The following is a 17,572-nucleotide window of genomic DNA, read 5'->3' as shown; positions in this document are numbered from 1 at the left end:
AGAATATAAATTCGGTTGCTAATTTAAGATGAAATAAACATCTCATCTCTAATTCAGTTTATAAAATAGTGACTGTAATTAAATTTTTACTATTAATTAGTAATGGAATTAATGTTTCATTGCTAAAATAGCAACGGAATTAATGTCTCATCATTAAAATAGCGACCAATCAAAGTCGTTAAACTATAAACGGAATTACTGAAATAGAACCCTAAACACATTCCCCAAAATTCGTCGCCATTTCACTTTCCAATCTCATGTGATCCCCATATGTCAATCTCCTATTCTGCAATTTCCTCTTTCGACATCCTCTTCCTCTGACTATCTCCTTCGTCGATCCTCATGTAATGCTTCTCTCCCCTCTCACCTCGTGCCACAGGGTCTTGCCTTTGTTGCATTCCTCTTCCTCCGACAGTCTCCTTTCATTGACCTCGGCATGGTCGCAAAGGGCCTTGCTCGTAGCTATAAGCAAGATTACGAGTTTGCTTATTAGGCGGGAGGGTACGAGGCATGGGAGCAAGAGGGCGAAGAAGGCAAAAGAAATAAAAAACAAATAAAGAAAAGATACATAGCAGTACTATATGCTCCTCACAATCATGCAAACAACGATGCTTAGAATATCACTATTATAGCTTATATATACATAGCCCATCATTTCACTTTTATAGGCCTCATCATTCTATATATCTAGTAGCATTGCTTATTTCCATGAGATTTTTTCCTCAAAGTATATAATTTATATATATGTTCAAGGAAATATATATATATATATATATATATATATATAATAAAAATATTCAAAAAATAAAAAAATGATTTTAAATTTATTATCGATCAAATTAAAACCATTAACTTAAATTAAAAAAATAAAGCCCAAATATATAAAGCAATTATATTTATAGAAAGCAAAGCTAACTAAATGGGACATTAATGACCACCTTGACTAGAGAAGTCATCCAAGACGTCGCCCCACCAATTAACGACGTAGATGTCATAGTTTCTGAGGGTGAGGTTCATTCATTAAAATTGTACTGGAGGGTTCGCCCGTACCGAAGCCTTTTTCATCCGTAGCGAACGATTCATTCATTTGTAATCGATGTAACTATTTCATAATAATCATAACTGTCGCAGAGCCATAAATTGTCTAAAATCTTTGCAAAAACTCCCATGTATCTTGATGTGGAGATAAGTTGAGGGGTAGAGAAGAAATTAGGGGGAGGAAGGCGGGTATTTTAGTCTTTTTGCTGGTTAGGACTTTAAAGGGGAAAGGGAGGCACTATAGCAAGGGGGGTTTTCGTGTTTTTTTGGCTTCGTGGACTCATCCCCCATCCTATTATGCAAATCAATCTTGATAATTTTCATAGCAGAAAAAACTCTTTCAACAGAAGCAGTTGCAACTGGTAAAACCAATGCTAACTCGATCAAACGATAAACCAATGAAAAAACTGTATTCTTGCCCGTTTCAACCATCTTTTTAGCAAGACTTCCCAAATCTTCAATCATAGAAAATTCACCTCGCACATTTTGAATGTAAGTCTCAAGTTGGTCCTCAAGTATTACACAATCGGTCAATGAAAAGTCCTCCGGATAAAGTTCAGCAAGGCGGAGTAACTTACCAATATTAAATTGAGAAAAAGAGTCGTTTGGATCTAAGCAAGCAATGCAAGTAAGTACCTCCGTACTTGATTCTGAAAATCGATTATTCATCTCTTGAACCATCATATCAAGAACCTAATATTGTAACAATAAAAAATAAAAAAAATATTTAGAAATAATACCTCACAAAAAATTTCAACACGATAGTGATGAAAATTAGTAATCATTTGTCCATTACGCCTGCTGCGACCACGAGTTCTCATATTTTCTTCCATATTCGGTATTGGGATCATATGGTTACTACAAAATTTGTTGACGACATTCAAAAGATTCTCCCATCCTTCCTCTCTCAATTTTTGTAATCGAACTGTCATTGTCTTGATCAAACTAATAGCCAGTACAATGTTTTGATCCTTTTGTTGTAAGGCAAGTGACAATTCATTTGTGATTCCCAATAAAGATTTCATCAAATGCATCACAAACACAAATTCATAACTCTCCATATTATCAATCAAACTGGCGGTGATACCATTATTATCATCATTAGTGTCATCATCATACACATTTTCAAGCACTTGTAAAATAGAAGTCCACGTAGACATCAAACGGATAATAGTCATGTAATGTGAACCCCAACGAGTATCCCTTGGTCGTTTTAAATTGATTTCCTGATTTTTTTCCTTTACCACTAACAATATCTCCTTTCTCTAAACATTCTACAAGTTTATCATGTTCAAGTTGTCTAAACTTATCTTTTCTTTTGCATGAAGCACCAGTAATATTCACAATCATAGTAACATATTGGAAGAAATCACTCACAATTCGATTGCTTTTTGCAACTGCAACAACAACTAGTTGAAGTTGGTGAGCAAAACAATGGACATACCTTGCAGATGAATTTTCCTTCAATATATGAGCCTTCAATCCATTATACTCACCTCGCATATTTGAAGCTCTGTCGTATCCTTGACCTCTCAATCTTGATAATGACAACTTATGTTTTGCAAATAATTCATCAATAGCCTTCTTCAAAGAAATAGCAGAAGTATCAGACACATGTACAATAGCAAGAAATCTTTCAATAACACATCCATTTTTGTTCACGTATCTTAAAATAACTCCCATATGCTCTTTGACTGAAATGTCTCGACACTCATCAACCATAAGAGAAAATATATTGTCTTTTATATCATTAAGAATGAAATTTGTGACTTCAGCAGCACAAGCACGTGTTAAATCCTTTTGAACTGTTGGAGATTTCATTTGATTATTTCCAGGGGCATTTTCATTCATTGTCTTAGCAACCTCATCATTTCTTTGGATATACCACTCAATCAATTCAAGAAAGTTACCTTTATTTGAGGAACTCAATGACTCGTCATGTCCATAGAAAGGCAAACCTTGTTTCAAAAGAAAGCGTGTAACATCCAAAATTGTCATTAATCGAGTGCGATATGCAACCTCCATTCCATGCCCCCGTGCTTGTAGCAAATGTGACACACTTTGTCGTTGATTTTGAAAAGCCTCAAGTTGTGTTCTTGCATCATTGTGAGCACTAGCTACACCACCAACATGCGTATAAAATACTTCCATTGCTTTTCTCCAATTATGCATCCCCGAATTAGTAAATGCCTCATCTCCAACTCGACATCCTCTATGAGAATTTTTAAAGAGATAGCAGCAAAAACAAAAAGTTGCATCTTTTGATATATTGTACTCTAACCATGAAAATTTTTTAAACCAAGCAACTTGGAAACTTCTATGCTCTTTACCAAATTATCTTTGGGGATAACTATGACCAAATGGTTGACAAGGTCCTCTAATCAAATATTCTCTTCGAATCTAATCTCTAATTGAAACATCAAATTCATTTATTGGTTTGCGTAGCCCTGGGTCACTAACAACATCATCCTGGTTGAATTCAACACAAGAATATTTTTTCTTACTATTTTCTTCCATAGAATTCTTAGAAGACTCAACACTTCGTTTTAAAAATTTCTCCATAACCTATATCAATTCATCAAAATTATTGATTTATGCAATCAACATAACAATTGAGCACTACAAAGTATAAATCACGAAATTAGGAATAAGATGAAATAAGGAACAAGATTCACTTAAAATTGAAGGGATTTTACTTGTTGTGGAGGAACGGCGATGGAGCACAGTGGTAGCGCGTCGACGGAACAGGCGAAGTGGCGAACAGCAGTGGCGTGAGGCGTCGATGAAGTGAAGAGGCGACAAAGATGAGGGCAACAGCTTGAGGAGACTAGAGAGAGAGAAAAGATGAAATCTCTTAGCGATTTGGGTTTTTGGTTTGAAGAACAAAGGTTGCTTGGCTTGTCTTTGGTTTGAAGAAGAAAGGGTGCTCGGCGGAAAAAGAAGTTCGGCTACTAGAAAAGGGTTAGGACAGGGATCGGGCAATGAGAAAGAGGAAATGTTATTTTTAATGTTACTTTTGAAAAAAAAAAGTCCAATAAATTTTAAAAATTACAAGTAGGTCCTTTTTTTTTTTAATAACCATTCCTTCACTTTTTTCCAGAATCAAGGGGGTGCGGAAGCACCCCCTCGCGCCCCCTTGCATCCGCCAGTGGCTGTCTAGGCACCCGAACCTTGTCTAGGTAGCCGAACAAGGTGCGGTAGGAGGTGACTGGCTGAGGTGGCAATCGTTGTTTGGCTGACACACAGGTTCGGGCGTCCGGAGGTGGATAAAATTTGCAAGATAAACTTTCAACGATGTGTAGCCATGTCAGCACACTCCAAGCACCCAGAGAGGAGCTCTAGGTGCCCAGAACAGCCTATAAAAGCAACTTCGACTAGCAACTTTAAAACACCTATTCCTATGACTTTTATATTCGTGCGCACCTCCGAAAAGGTCTCTAGGATATCGAAAAGATGCTCCAACAAGCTTCACTAATGTCTTCCATTTCTTTTATTGTCGGTATACATTTATTTCCCATAGTTTTTACTTAATTTTGGTATCTATCATTCTTGATTATAGTGATTGCGCAACAAAAGCACTCGGTGAGTGCGGACCTTGGAATAGGAGTCGTCAAAGGCTCCGAACCAAGTAGAACTACTTGTGTTAACCCTTTTTTTTTATAAGTTAATTAATGGATTAATTAATCAATGGGTTGATTTATTGTTTATAGCTCCTTAGATATTCCTCATGCCTTTATATGTCATATTTAAGCTCAAGACCGACCTTTAACTTAAAGATGATTAGGATGATCTATAATGAGGTGGGTAGTTCCTGCTTTGACCTCTTTAGTTCTTTGATAATGAGTATTTATTGTCATTTATTGATTAGACAACAATTATTACTTACCTTGACTCCACTTATTTGCTTCTTGAGTTGATACTTTATTGTTTGTCCTTATATTATTTAGTCTATTTGATATTCATGCAGTCTCGTTGTTATCCATGTCATTTATTTCTATTTATACTTGTGTCATTATGTTTGTGATATCATATTGTAGCTTGTAGAGTTTTACCTTTGGATGTGATTATTTCAACTGGTTTAGTTATTATGGAGTATATGCATTTACCTCTGGACTACCTACTAGACCAAATAGTGGTAGCGTGTATTGTCGCTCATAGTCCATAACTAGGTATCTACACTTCCTGACTGCCCACTAGATAAGGTAATGGTAGCGTGTATTGTCGCCCGCAGATAGTGACATTTATATGCTCTAATTGCCCATTGGACCATATGATAGTAGCATGTATTGTCACCCGTAGTCAGTAGTTGAGGAGCTATATAGTTACCTCGTCCTATCTGCCCACTAAACCAGATGGTGGTAGCGTGTATTGTCACCTGCAGATAGTGGACACCCTGACTGCCCACGAGACTGATTTGTGGTAGCATGTTGTTGCGTGCAATCAAAACTTATTTTATGGTTGTTATATGCTTGTTATGTGCTGAGTTTATGAAGGTGGTTTTTGGATGTACTATATGTACTTCATATTTATTGGCTATATCTGGTGGAACAGTTCAATGAAAGATTTCAGTGTTGGTTACAGTTTGTTTAGTAGATGATTTTATATAGGTAAGTACTTTTGTAGTAAATATTATTATTACCTGAGATTGTATCCTTTGATCATCTTATATACAGTATCATACACTATCTTCTTATGCTCACTGAGTGTTTTGTACTCACTACCTTTTATTTTTCTTTGAATTCCAGGTTAATAGATAGAGGATGTGTTGTGATGCTCAAAGGACCTGGCTGCCAATCCCACTTGAGTTGGATTCATCCTTTGCGAGTCATTTGATTTGTTTTTTCCACAGCCATTGTTTATGATTGGATTTTCTAGTTGAATCTTTTAGTTTCATTATAATAGTTTAATTGTTTAGTTTGAATTTTCTAGTTGAATCTTTGAGTTTAATTATAATAGTTTAATTGTTTAGTTTAGTATGATGACTGTACATGCATGCATATACACATCAATTGTTATGAGTTGTGATTTTATATTGCATTGATGTTTAGTTTGCTTGATCTAAGTTCGATATCATATTTCTCATATTGTCAAAAGGGGATACTATCCGGTTTGATGAACAAATATACTCTCGAGGCGTGACAATAGAATATGGTTGTTTGACTTCTAGAAATTAATCAACATCATGAAGTTAGTGAACGTTGCATTTATGGGAAAATGCATTGGCTTTCATTTCCAAAAACAAATTAGAGAGTTCAATTCCCTCTTGAGCGAGTGCATGTAGATATTTGTCATCCAACTAGTACTCCTTGTCTTAGCAACAAGAGATATTTTCTTCTCTTGTTGATGATTTCACTAGAATGATTTGGGTTTATATTCTTGAGAAGAAATCTGAGGCTTTCACCAAGTTTCTACAGTTTAAGTCACTTGTTGAAAAACAAAGTGGTTGTGTTTTAAAGACCTTAAGAACAGATCATGAAGAAGAGTTCATTTACAAGCCTTTTCTCAATTATTACAAAGAATAGGGCATTCAAAGATAGATTTCAATCAAATATACACCACAATAGAGTTGGTCTTATCAAAAGGAAAAATAAAACAATTGTAGAAATGGCTAGAAACATATTAAAAGTTAAAGGACTTACCAATAAATTCTACATTGAAGCTATAAATAATATTGTGCATATTCTCATTCATTCTCCTACAAAAATGGTTCAAAATAAAACTCACTAGTAAAATTTTGATGATAGACTTCACCACTGGTTAGTTCAGCTATTATTAAAAACAAAATAATATATAGTGATCAACTTCGATTATAAATTGATGTAATAAATATCATTTAAGACTTCATATGTTAAAAAAAAAAAACGGGCTTCACTTTTAATTTTAAGTAGAAATTTACTTCATAATATTTCTTCGATGAAGTATTAAATATTTAAATAAAATTTATAATTTAAATTGTTGAAGTAATAAATTTGAATTAGTTAAGACATAAATTAAACCGGTTAATATTTTTTTATTCGATAGCTACTTTGCTAAAATCCTAAGGCGACCCCTTTTTCTCCAACTCATTTCACCGATTGACTCTTCTTCTTCTCCTTCAGTGACCTCTTTTTCCCATCCTAATCAAGTACGAGTAAGATACTCTTTTTTGCAAGCTCCTTTCATGTGTTTTTTTTCTTCTTCTTGTTTATTTCTCTCCTCCTCCTCCTCCTCCTCCTCCTCCTTTTCGTCGCCAGCGGCTGCTAGTATGACCATGCTAGAGTGCAACCACTCTCCCAAGTTGTCATCCACAAGGTATGTATCTCCCTCAAAGACCAAGCCTTCGTCGGGGCCTCTTCGCCGCTCCTTGGCCTTAAGGTGCTTGCTTTTTACCCTTTTCTCTTAGATTTCAGTTTAGGTTAAAAGCGGGCACCTTTGATTGGCTACAAGGCAAAGACATTAAATGGGTGATAGTGGAGCTTGGAAGCTCTAACCCAATACCGGACGACTGGATCAGGGTGTTCTCTCCTTTTAACTTTAATTTAGCCATCTTTGTACACTACAACTTTACTGGATGCATTCATTCTGTTTCTCTAAATCATAGCTCATTCACCTGTTCATTGGGAACCCTGAGGATCAAGTTCCTGCATATCATTTATGTAGGCACTAATGCTAGAATGGGGTGATCAGTTAAAGAGACAATGATGAAATAATATGAGATGATAGATCTTGGATTGATGAAGTATTTTCTTGGAATTCAAGTGAAGCAATCAAAAGGAGATATTTTCATTTCTCAAACAAAATATGTAGTAGATTTGCTCAAAAAATTTCAAATGGAAAATTACAAACCAACAGCAATACCTATGGCTTTCAATAAAAAATTACAACAGAATGATGGAGCAGAAATGTGTAACCTAAATATTTACAGAAGCATTATTGGTTTGTTGTTTTATTTGGCCAATATAAGACCTTATATTGTATATCCTATCACCTTAATATCCATATTTATGAATGCTCCAAGCAAGATTCAATTTGTAGCATTAAAGTGGTACTAAAACATTAGGAATCAAATATTTGAAGGACAACAAATTAGTCAATTTTTTTGATAGTGATTGGGTCGGAAGTCTTGATGATAGAAGAAGCATTTCAGCATATGTACTTTGTTTGGGATCAAAAATCATTTCATAGAGTTAAAAAAAAAAATCAATTGCATTATCATCTGCAGAGGTTGAATATATTGCAACGAATGAATTTGTTCATGTAGCAGTTTGGTTAAGAAGAATTTTGGTTAATTTATAGCAAAAGGTACATATCCTACTATTATTTACTGTGATAATCAATCTATAATTTCAATTACCAAAATCCCAATCGTTCATAGAAGAACGATATATAGAGTTGCAGCATACAAGATAAATTTCAAAAGAAGAAAATTTATTTGGACTTTATCAAGACCACAAATCCTTCAGCAGATGTTCTTATCAAGATTATATCTATTTTAAAAAAAAAGGTAGATCCGTTACCTTAGTGGCCCCCTAGTGTCAGCCCCACGGATATAGAGGGAGGTTCATGCAGGTACACGAGCTATAGGCGCATGGCGGGGTAAACCCTAGGTCGTCAGTGTTGGTCTCTTTGGAGGCCGGCAAGAGGGGAGGGGTGAATTTCCCTATAAAATTGAAACCAAAAACCCTTCTCGAATATTCAACTAACTTAAAAGAACTTGTAATTAAAACGGCAGAGACTAATTAAGACAGAAAGTAGACACAGAGGAATTACTTGGTTTGCAATCAGAGGATTGCTAATCCAAGGCAAAGAAGGTGCACTAATTGATTCTCCTCTGGGCGGAGTAGCCTCTTACAGCGTTGAAAGCACAGAAAGAAATAACACAAATGAAAGCACTGGATTACAAGTAGTTCGTTGTGTTTAAGCTTCTGGACTAAGGCTATATTTATAGTCTTGGTCCGGGCGCCTGGAAGGGTTCCGGGCGCCCTGGGGGGATAAATTTTATCCCCCAACGGTTGGATCGAGTCAAAACTCGATCCTGTTGAAAAGTCGATTCCGGGCGCCCGGAAGGGTTCCGGGCGCCCCAGTAGGTTCCGGGCGCCCGGAATGGTTCCGAGCGCCCGTAGCCCTAAGGTCAACATAAGTTGACTTTTCGACTCTGGTTCAGCTCGTCTCAGTTCGGCTCGTCTTGGTCCGGGTCTGTTCGCTCCGGCTCCGCTAGCTTGGGTGATCTCGACCTTCCGGAATAGGGCTCACCCGAACCCATGTTCCGGCCTTCTCCTCGAGCAGCCTTCCTTCCCGGTTTCTCGTCCCTCGAGCGCCCGCGCACGCTCTTCTCGTCCACCGGTGTACTCTTCCGCGGACACCTCGTCCCTCGGACGCACCGAGCCCGTCGGCTCTCTCACGTGCCGTCCTTCTCGCTAGCCGCGTCTTCCGCTCGACTTCCTATGTTCCTAAGCTCCTGCACACTTAGACACAAGGGTTAAACAAATGCAGGACCTAACTTAGCTTGTTTGATCACATCAAAACACCTTGGGGTTCCAACAATCTCCCCCTTTTTGATGTGAGCAACCCAAGTTAAGTTAGGGAAAATATATGCAAAAAGAAAAAATTTATTTTCAAATAAGTCCAAGTATTTTTCAATTGAAAAATTATAGTACCTCCCCCTAGACTTAACATACTTCTCCCCCTTTGATCACATAAAAATTGGGGTTATAAATAAGTCTAAGGTAAATTAAAAAAAACTTTAAGTGTAAAATATTTAATAATGTCTAAGTAAAATTCAATTTAAAGACACTCTTCAGAATTTTTTTTTCGAAAGAAAAATATTTATTTAAAACATTTTTCAGATAAAACAGTCATAAGTGTTAAAAAAAAATTAAGTTTTGAAACTTATCTCAACATTAAAAAAAAATTTCTAATTAAAAAATTCTAAGTTAATATTCATAAGAAACAATTCTAAGTCAATTTTAAAAAAAATTATAAGGCAAAAAAAAATTCTAAGTCAATTTTCATAAAAATTTCTAAGATGATAAAAAAAATTTCTAAGAAAAAAAAATTTAAACACAAATTGAATAACTCTTTTAAAGCATTAAGTAATTTAAATTAATGCTTTTTCAGTTAGTCAATTAAACTCTTCATTTCAATACTTGGCTTCGAGGTCGTGGCGAGGCACTAGGCCTTCTTGGTTATTGGAGCAACAACCACTTCCTTAGACAAAGCCTCATAAAGAAATTAGTTGTTTAATTTCCTTGCTGAAAATGCTAAGTCTGATTTTAATTTTAAATTAAATAGGTTTTTGGAACCCAGTAGAGGTTCCTATCTACAGGATTAACCTAGTATTTTCTAGGTATATAGATTTTTGATATATTTCTAATTTGACTTTGATGAAATCTATAATATCAATTTAAACATCTATAATTTCTAAAAGTTGAAATATTTGAACCATTGGATTTTTTCAACCTTTCTATTTCTTCTTTTAGTTTTTCATTTTCAATTTTCAATTTTTCAAAATCTTCTATAAGACATGATTTTGCCAAAATTCTCTTTGTTTCTAAGATTTCATTTTCTAATTTGGTATTTTTATTTTCTAATTTATACATAGATTTAGTCATAGCTTTGATACCAAAGTAAAGTTCATCAGGGGGTAAGAGGCATACCTCACTTACCATATCAGACTTGAAGCCTGAATCTCCCCCTGCTTCGCTACTTCCATCTGAGGTCGCTCCCCCTTCATCGATGCTGGGTTATGATCTACTTTGTCCTTCGTGGCTTGCCATCAGTGCAATCCCCGCATATTCTTGAGCTTCTGATTCAGATGAAGAAGTGTCATCCCAAGTTGCTTTTAGGTTGTGTTTCTTGGGTGTCTTCATTTTAACCTTCTTGAGTTCTGGGCAGTCTTCCCTTAGGTGTCCCTCCTTCTGACACTGGTAGCACCGTACCTTTCTTCTACCTTGATTCTTTTTATTCTGCATTTTAAATTTATTCGATCTAAAAAACTTTTTAAAATTTCTTACCATGTATGCTTCTTGATCGTCTTCGGAGTCTGACTCGAGTTCATCCTTCTGGGTTGTGTTCAGCGCCATAGTCTGGGTTGTATCCTTTGTCGTTCCTGCACACCTGGTTTCATGCAATTCAAGAGTAGAAAACAACTCTTCTAAAGTACTTACCTCCAGGTCTTTTGAGATGTAGTAGGCGTCGACGATTGATGTCCACTCCGGAGTTCTTGGAAACGCGTTAAGCGCGTAGCGTATAGTGTCCCGGTTTGTTACCGTTTCGCCAAGGTTTTCGAGACAAGTAACTAGTTCTTTTACCTTCGCATGTAGACCAGCTACTTTCTCACCTTTCTCCAGACGGATGTTCATCAGTTTGTTGCGGAGGATGTCTCTTCTAGCGAGCTTTGCTTCAGACGTTCCTTCGTGGAGTTCCAAGAACTTCTCCCAAAGTTCTTTAGCAGATACATAGTTTACGATGCGGTTGACCTCTTGAGGCGGTAACACGCTCAGCAGGTGATGTTCCGCACGGTTGTTTGCTACCGACTCATTCTGCTCCTTCTTTGTCCAATCGCTCTCTTCTTTTTCTTTTCCATCTTTATCTATTGGAGCTACAAAACCATATTTCATAATAAACCGAATTTCAAAATCTGTTTTTAGGAATACCTCCATACGTCGCTTCCAGTCTGCGAAGTTCCCCTCGAATTTTGGTGGGACGATGCTTGGTCCGGCCATCTTGTTGCTTCGATCGGCGGTTAGTCCTCCTAAAGCGTGTCTTGCTCTGATACCACTTGTTGGTCCCTTTGGAGGCCGGCAAGAGGGGAGGGGTGAATTTCCCTATAAAATTGAAACCAAAAACCCTTCTCGGATATTCAACTAACTTAAAAGAACTTGTAATTAAAACGGCAGAGACTAATTAAGACAAAAAGTAGACACGGAGGAATTACTTGGTTTGCAATCAGAGGATTGCTAATCCAAGGCAAAGAAGGCGCACTAATTGATTCTCCTCTGGGCGGAGTAGCCTCTTACAGCGTTGAAAGCACAGAAAGAAATAACATAAATGAAAGCACTGGATTACAAGTAGTTCGTTGTGTTTAAGCTTCTGGACCAAGGCTATATTTATAGTCTTGGTCCGGGCGCCTGGAAGGGTTCCGGGCTCCCTGGTGGGGATAAATTTTATCCCCCAATGGTTGGATCGAGTCAAAACTCGATCCCGTTGAAAAGTTGATTCCGGGCGCCCGAAAGGGTTCCGGGCGCCCCAGTAGGTTCCGGGCGCCCGGAATGGTTCCGAGCGCCCGTAGCCCTAAGGTCAACATAAATTGACTTTTCGACTCTGGTTCAGCTCGTCTCAGTTCGGCTCGTCTTGGTCCGGGTCTGTTCGCTCCGGCTCCGCTAGCTTGGGTGATCTCGACCTTCCGGAATAGGGCTCACCCGAACCCATGTTCCGGCCTTCTCCTCGAGCAGCCTTCCTTTCCGGTTTCTCGCCCCTCGAGCGTCGCGCACGCTCTTCTCGTCCACCGGTGTACTCTTCCGCGGACACCTCGTCCCTCGGACACACCGAGCTCGTCGGCTCTCTCCCGTGTCGTCCTTCTCGCTAGCCGCGTCTTCCGCTCGACTTCCTGTGTTCCTAAGCTCCTGCACACTTAGACACAAGGGTTAAACAAACGCAGGACCTAACTTAGCTTGTTTGATCACATCAAAACACCTTGGGGTTCCAACAGTCAGTTCCTAAGAATCGACCCTTGGCCATTACGTCAGAGATACCATGTGCCTACCGTCTGCGCTACGCCTTGAGGACAAGATTATATCTATTTAAAAGCTTTAATGGTTCGAGGTTATTACGAAGATTACAAATTAAGAGGGGTGTTAAATGATAATTAATTGATTAGTATAAAGTATTAATTGTGTTTATGTTTCTTAGGAGTCAATTAGTTGTATTTTATATTTTCCATACAATCAATGTATTTATGAAGTATTTCTTTATAAATTAATGTAATGCATCTATGAAAATAACGACAAAAGATCAAAAGTTAGAGAAGCAAATTTAAATCTTCTCAGAATTTCCATTCTCTTGTCTTCTATCTCCAACACGAAGTGCTCGGGGGTGCAACTCATATGGCATTTGGCATTTAGGACTCGATAGCTGACAGTCGAGTAGGCTTGGATTATCTCGGATCGGCTCAGATCAACTAGCAACTCTAGTCCTAGCTTGGTGCTCTACAATCTATTGCTTGGCTTAATTAGTCTATCTTAGGTGACTTAGCATGGCGACTTAGTTGGCTCAAGATAGAGCTACATAGGTGAACTGAATAGATATCGATGGTAATAATTTAACTTGAGTAGTGTAAAATTACATGATTTTGAATCGTTAATCTTGTAATGAATCGATGAATTGAATGAAATTCATATCATTTCCTTTTCCTTCAATTTCTCAGGGATTATAGGAAATGTTTTTGGATGTTTTGAACAAACAAATCTTGTTTAAGTGCTAATTGTGGAACAACATACAAAAGTCAATTACATGACCATTTCATTGGAGTTCAGGACAACCCTTGGGGATGTAGGCACCGGGCTCAGTAGGGCATTTAGCGAGCTGGCAGTAGTCATCAGTGACGCCTCCCCACCAATTGACGGAGTTGATATTATAGTTGCCGAGGGTGAAGAAGGCGATGACGGCCATGAAGCTTGTGCCGGCGTCGAGGGCGGCAGACAGCACATAGGCGTAGCGGCCCCACCACTGCTTGTGGTGCTTGAGCACCCAATAGTTGAAGACAAAGCCGACAATGAACCAACAGTTGAAGTTAACGGTCTTGACTAGGGGAATGTAGCCGGCGGCCGCGAAGATGACGGGGAAGTTGATGAGTCGAATCCATTTCTTCTCCAGGAAGAGACGGTGGAAGAGGTAGACGGTGGCGGGGGCGAAGAGGCCAAGGAGGAAGAAGTAGTTAAGGCCAGAGTAGATGGAGTCGGGGCCGAACATCCGACGAGGCCCAACCACGCCCCATATAACAGAGGAGCTGAAGAACACAGTGTCGCTAGGGCACGTCCACGGGGAGCCCTTCGGCAGCAAGTTGGTCTCACAAATGTGGGGGACGTCGGAGAGCAACCACCATGCTGTGCCGAAGTAGCTCGCGTTGGCGATCACCGAACCCGCTAACTGATCAAACACAAACAAATTAAATTAATATTCTTTCCTTCCTTCTTTCTTTCATTCTTTTATTATTATTATTATTATTATTATTATTACTCTATTTGTTTTGAGTAATTGATGGTCTTCCCTTTCTTAGTGATTCAAAATCTATATATATATAAACATACCAGATTAAGAACTCTTGCCCCTACACTATAAGAACATCTTCAACCCACAATATCTTGCTCTACTCATACACTATGAGAATATTCTTGACCGAGAATATTTACTATTTAAATATCTGCTTACCAAGCACATCTCCACTCCATAGATACACTATGAAAACATGCTCGTTCTCACGGGTAGACGCAGTTGGTACTTGTATGAGTGCTTGTTCTAATAGATTTTGGAATCAATTTTCAGAGGGTGTAAAATGTTTTATTAGATTTCTGATCTCCCTCATAAAAAGGGTTGCTGCACAAGGGAAAAATACACTCCCCCCCACTCAATTTCTTACCGTGGAGCTGACAATATTAGACCATTTGAGATGAGCGATATCAAATTTAATTTTCTCCACTATGGAACACGCCCAATTGGAAACATCCTTGCTTTACTTACAACCTTTCCTTAGGGATGGAACCTACATCCACCTTCACACAACCATGTGGGACTACACTTGCACATTTCAGCACGGTCAGTCGATAGTTCCATAATTATCGGCAATTGCCATTAGACACGACCAGATGGTAACTAGCAATTAATACTTAATGGTCACCTTTCCTTGTTGTCGGACACAAGGGGCCAAACCCTAACGACAAATGTATAATTAAGAGGGCATCTAAACCCTAAAATCTAAAAACTCTAAACTCTCGTTTTTCTTATTCTTCCACTATAGACATCGTCTTCCATTCCTTAATAATGTTACAATAGATATAAGAACCGGAGCTACAAAGGCACCGAAGCAGTCGACTCTATCGATCAGAACCCATAGAGAGGAGAGTGAGACATGGAGTAACATGAATCAACAATTTAATTACCTGTGCGATGAACATGGATCTAGGAGGAATCTTCATGTAGTGACCGAGCTTGAAATCGGACAGAAAGTTGATGGCTTGACCCATACTCGTGCAACCGTAGGTTTTGAACACCACACTCGCCAATGGATTCCCCGGCATTATGTAGCCAATCACTATCTCTGTTAGTATGTTGATCCCAGGCATCTGCTCATGCACGAAATTAATTAACTAATTAATAAACGAATCATATGATTTTCAAAAAATAGACTACTGCGGTATTGATTTTCAAAATACAATACTATGTTATTTTAAGATTTATGTAGCACGAGATTGAGTTTTAAAATACCCCACCACAATACTAGTGTTTTTTGTTTTTTTGAATGAAGTATTAGTGGGCAGTAGAGATAAAATCAAAAAGCAAATGGAATTCTATCTGTAATTTAGAATGCACCCCTCTGCCTGCTGGTTAATTGCAGTTATAATTTTGATTATAATTATAATTATAATTATATACCGTATTGGTGGTGGCGGCGATGATCCCGATGGGCAGGGTGAAGAAGAAGGCCATGGCCATGGCCAGGAGGAGGCCCCAGTAAGGCAGCTGCAGGGCGCGGCCAAAGCCCTCGACGGTGTAGATGGAGAGCGCGGTGACGAGGAGGAGGAGGAGGTGGAACCACCACTGCGGCACGGCGGCGTAGTTGGCCTTCATCATCCGGCCGTGCACGTCGAGGAACTTCTCGTTGGCCTTGGACGTCGCCTGCCGCCACAGCTTGAGCATGTACTGGCCGTCGAAGAGGAGGACGTGGCAGAGGGTGGCGGTGAGGGTGGCGAAGCCGATGCCGTAGTTGATGGCGAAGGAGGTGCTGATGCGGATGTCGCTGTAGTTCTCGTACTCCTCGACGTTGAGGGTGAAGGTCTTGTTGTCGAGGACGCGGCTGAGGTCGTAGGGCTTGCCGGAGCGCTCGAAGAGTTGGGAGGAGAGGAAGGTGAAGCGGCGGGCGTCGTAGAGGTTGGACCAGTAGCAGAGGGGCAGGAGGATGTAGACGAGGATGACGTAGCCTGCGAGGACGTTGCAGAACACATAGGTGGGGGCCGCTATGGGGCTGCCGATCATGGAGGCGGTGGCCCAGTCGAAGCCGATGGCGCCGACGCCGAGGCCGCGCATGCCGGAGCCGATCTGGTGGATGGGGATGGAGTCCTTCCAAATGAGGCAGAGGATCGAGATGGAGCTGATGGCCGGGAAGAAGTAGTTGGGGACGATGTAGTAGGAGAAGCTGCAGATCATGCAAATGAGGAAGAACTGGAGCCGCGTCACGCCGCCCTTTACCCGCCGTTCTTCCTCGTTCAGTGCTCTGTAATATTGCACAAAGCTCGTTCAATGCAACTTACGGATTGCACAAAATATTAGTCAATTAATCAATGGATTCGATCAGCAATATTAGTCATCGTTTAATTACCATGTAATAATCGATTGATATTTTTCAAATTATTTAATCAATTTGTGAAATTTAAAATCAAAATTGAATTGAATAAATAAAAAAAATTGGTATTTTTTTTTAATTAAATGAAATTTTGAATTAACCCAAATGAACTTTTAGAATCCAAGAATACACATACCTGAACAAAGATGCTACTACTAAAGTGCCAGGCCACCACATGTAAGGGGAATCCACCAAGTATTTTCTGAACAATCCAGCCCATCCAAATCCTAACAACTGAAGCAAAAAATTTTAATAAAAAAATCAAAATTTATAATTCATTTTTTTATTTAATTTACAAATTTGGAGATGAGTTTTTGTGATGATTACTTGAGTGGTTTGTGTGAGGAGGATGGCGGCCATGACGTTGATGCCGCGGTGGTAGAAGGCCTTGAGGATGGTGATGATGTGGACGGCGTAAATGCCGCCGGTGCCGGAGTTGGCAATGATGATACTGAGGACGTGCTCCTTCATGTTGAAGGGACCGGGGTTGAGGGAGAAGGACCAATCGAGGAGGGGAATCCTGATGATAGTCGGAGGGAGGACGCGGGCCATCCAGCGGCCCACGGGCAGCGCCAGGATCTGGACAAAGATGGAGTTGACGGAGATCTGGTTGGTCCGATAGTTGAAGAACTGGTTGACGAAGGAGAGGAGGACGCAGCTGACGGCACCAAGGAACCACGTTCGGATCGTCAAGCACGGCTGCGATGGGTCGTCGGTCGTCAGCATCGTCATCCGCACTTGCTCGATCGGGCAATCGTCGTCTTCTTTCTCTATTAGAGATTAGAGCTGCTAAGTAAGAACACGAGGTGACAAGAGCAAGAGAAAGAGATTTCAAGAACACAAACCATTGAATTGGGAAGGAGAAGGTTCAGGGGCAACTGAAGCCATTGACAATGATAATATGGTGATCGATTAATTGTATACCAATAAAATTTTATC

At 39.3% G+C, this 17,572-nt stretch overlaps 2 protein-coding genes across 2 annotated transcripts; both read right to left on the bottom strand.

The window, feature by feature from the left end:
- Positions 1-1,248: 1,248 nt before the first annotated feature.
- On the bottom strand, positions 1,249-3,210 carry LOC122032872 (zinc finger MYM-type protein 1-like). Its single transcript, XM_042592186.1, has 3 exons — positions 2,283-3,210; positions 1,779-2,170; positions 1,249-1,731 (listed from the first exon to the last, which is right to left on the bottom strand). Exons 1-3 carry the CDS (start codon positions 3,208-3,210, stop codon positions 1,249-1,251), a joined length of 1,803 nt encoding a protein of 600 aa, XP_042448120.1.
- Positions 3,211-13,536: 10,326 nt separating this feature from the next.
- On the bottom strand, positions 13,537-17,521 carry LOC122032871 (oligopeptide transporter 5-like). Its single transcript, XM_042592185.1, has 6 exons — positions 17,479-17,521; positions 16,961-17,403; positions 16,770-16,867; positions 15,667-16,504; positions 15,174-15,356; positions 13,537-14,163 (listed from the first exon to the last, which is right to left on the bottom strand). The coding sequence occupies exons 1-6, from the start codon at positions 17,519-17,521 to the stop codon at positions 13,537-13,539; spliced, it is 2,232 nt and encodes a 743-aa protein (XP_042448119.1).
- Positions 17,522-17,572: the final 51 nt, after the last annotated feature.

This window comes from Zingiber officinale, chromosome 11A (genome assembly GCF_018446385.1).
Source record: "Zingiber officinale cultivar Zhangliang chromosome 11A, Zo_v1.1, whole genome shotgun sequence".
Classification (NCBI taxonomy): Eukaryota; Viridiplantae; Streptophyta; class Magnoliopsida; order Zingiberales; family Zingiberaceae; genus Zingiber; species Zingiber officinale.
This window is presented reverse-complemented; position numbering and strand designations above follow the sequence as displayed.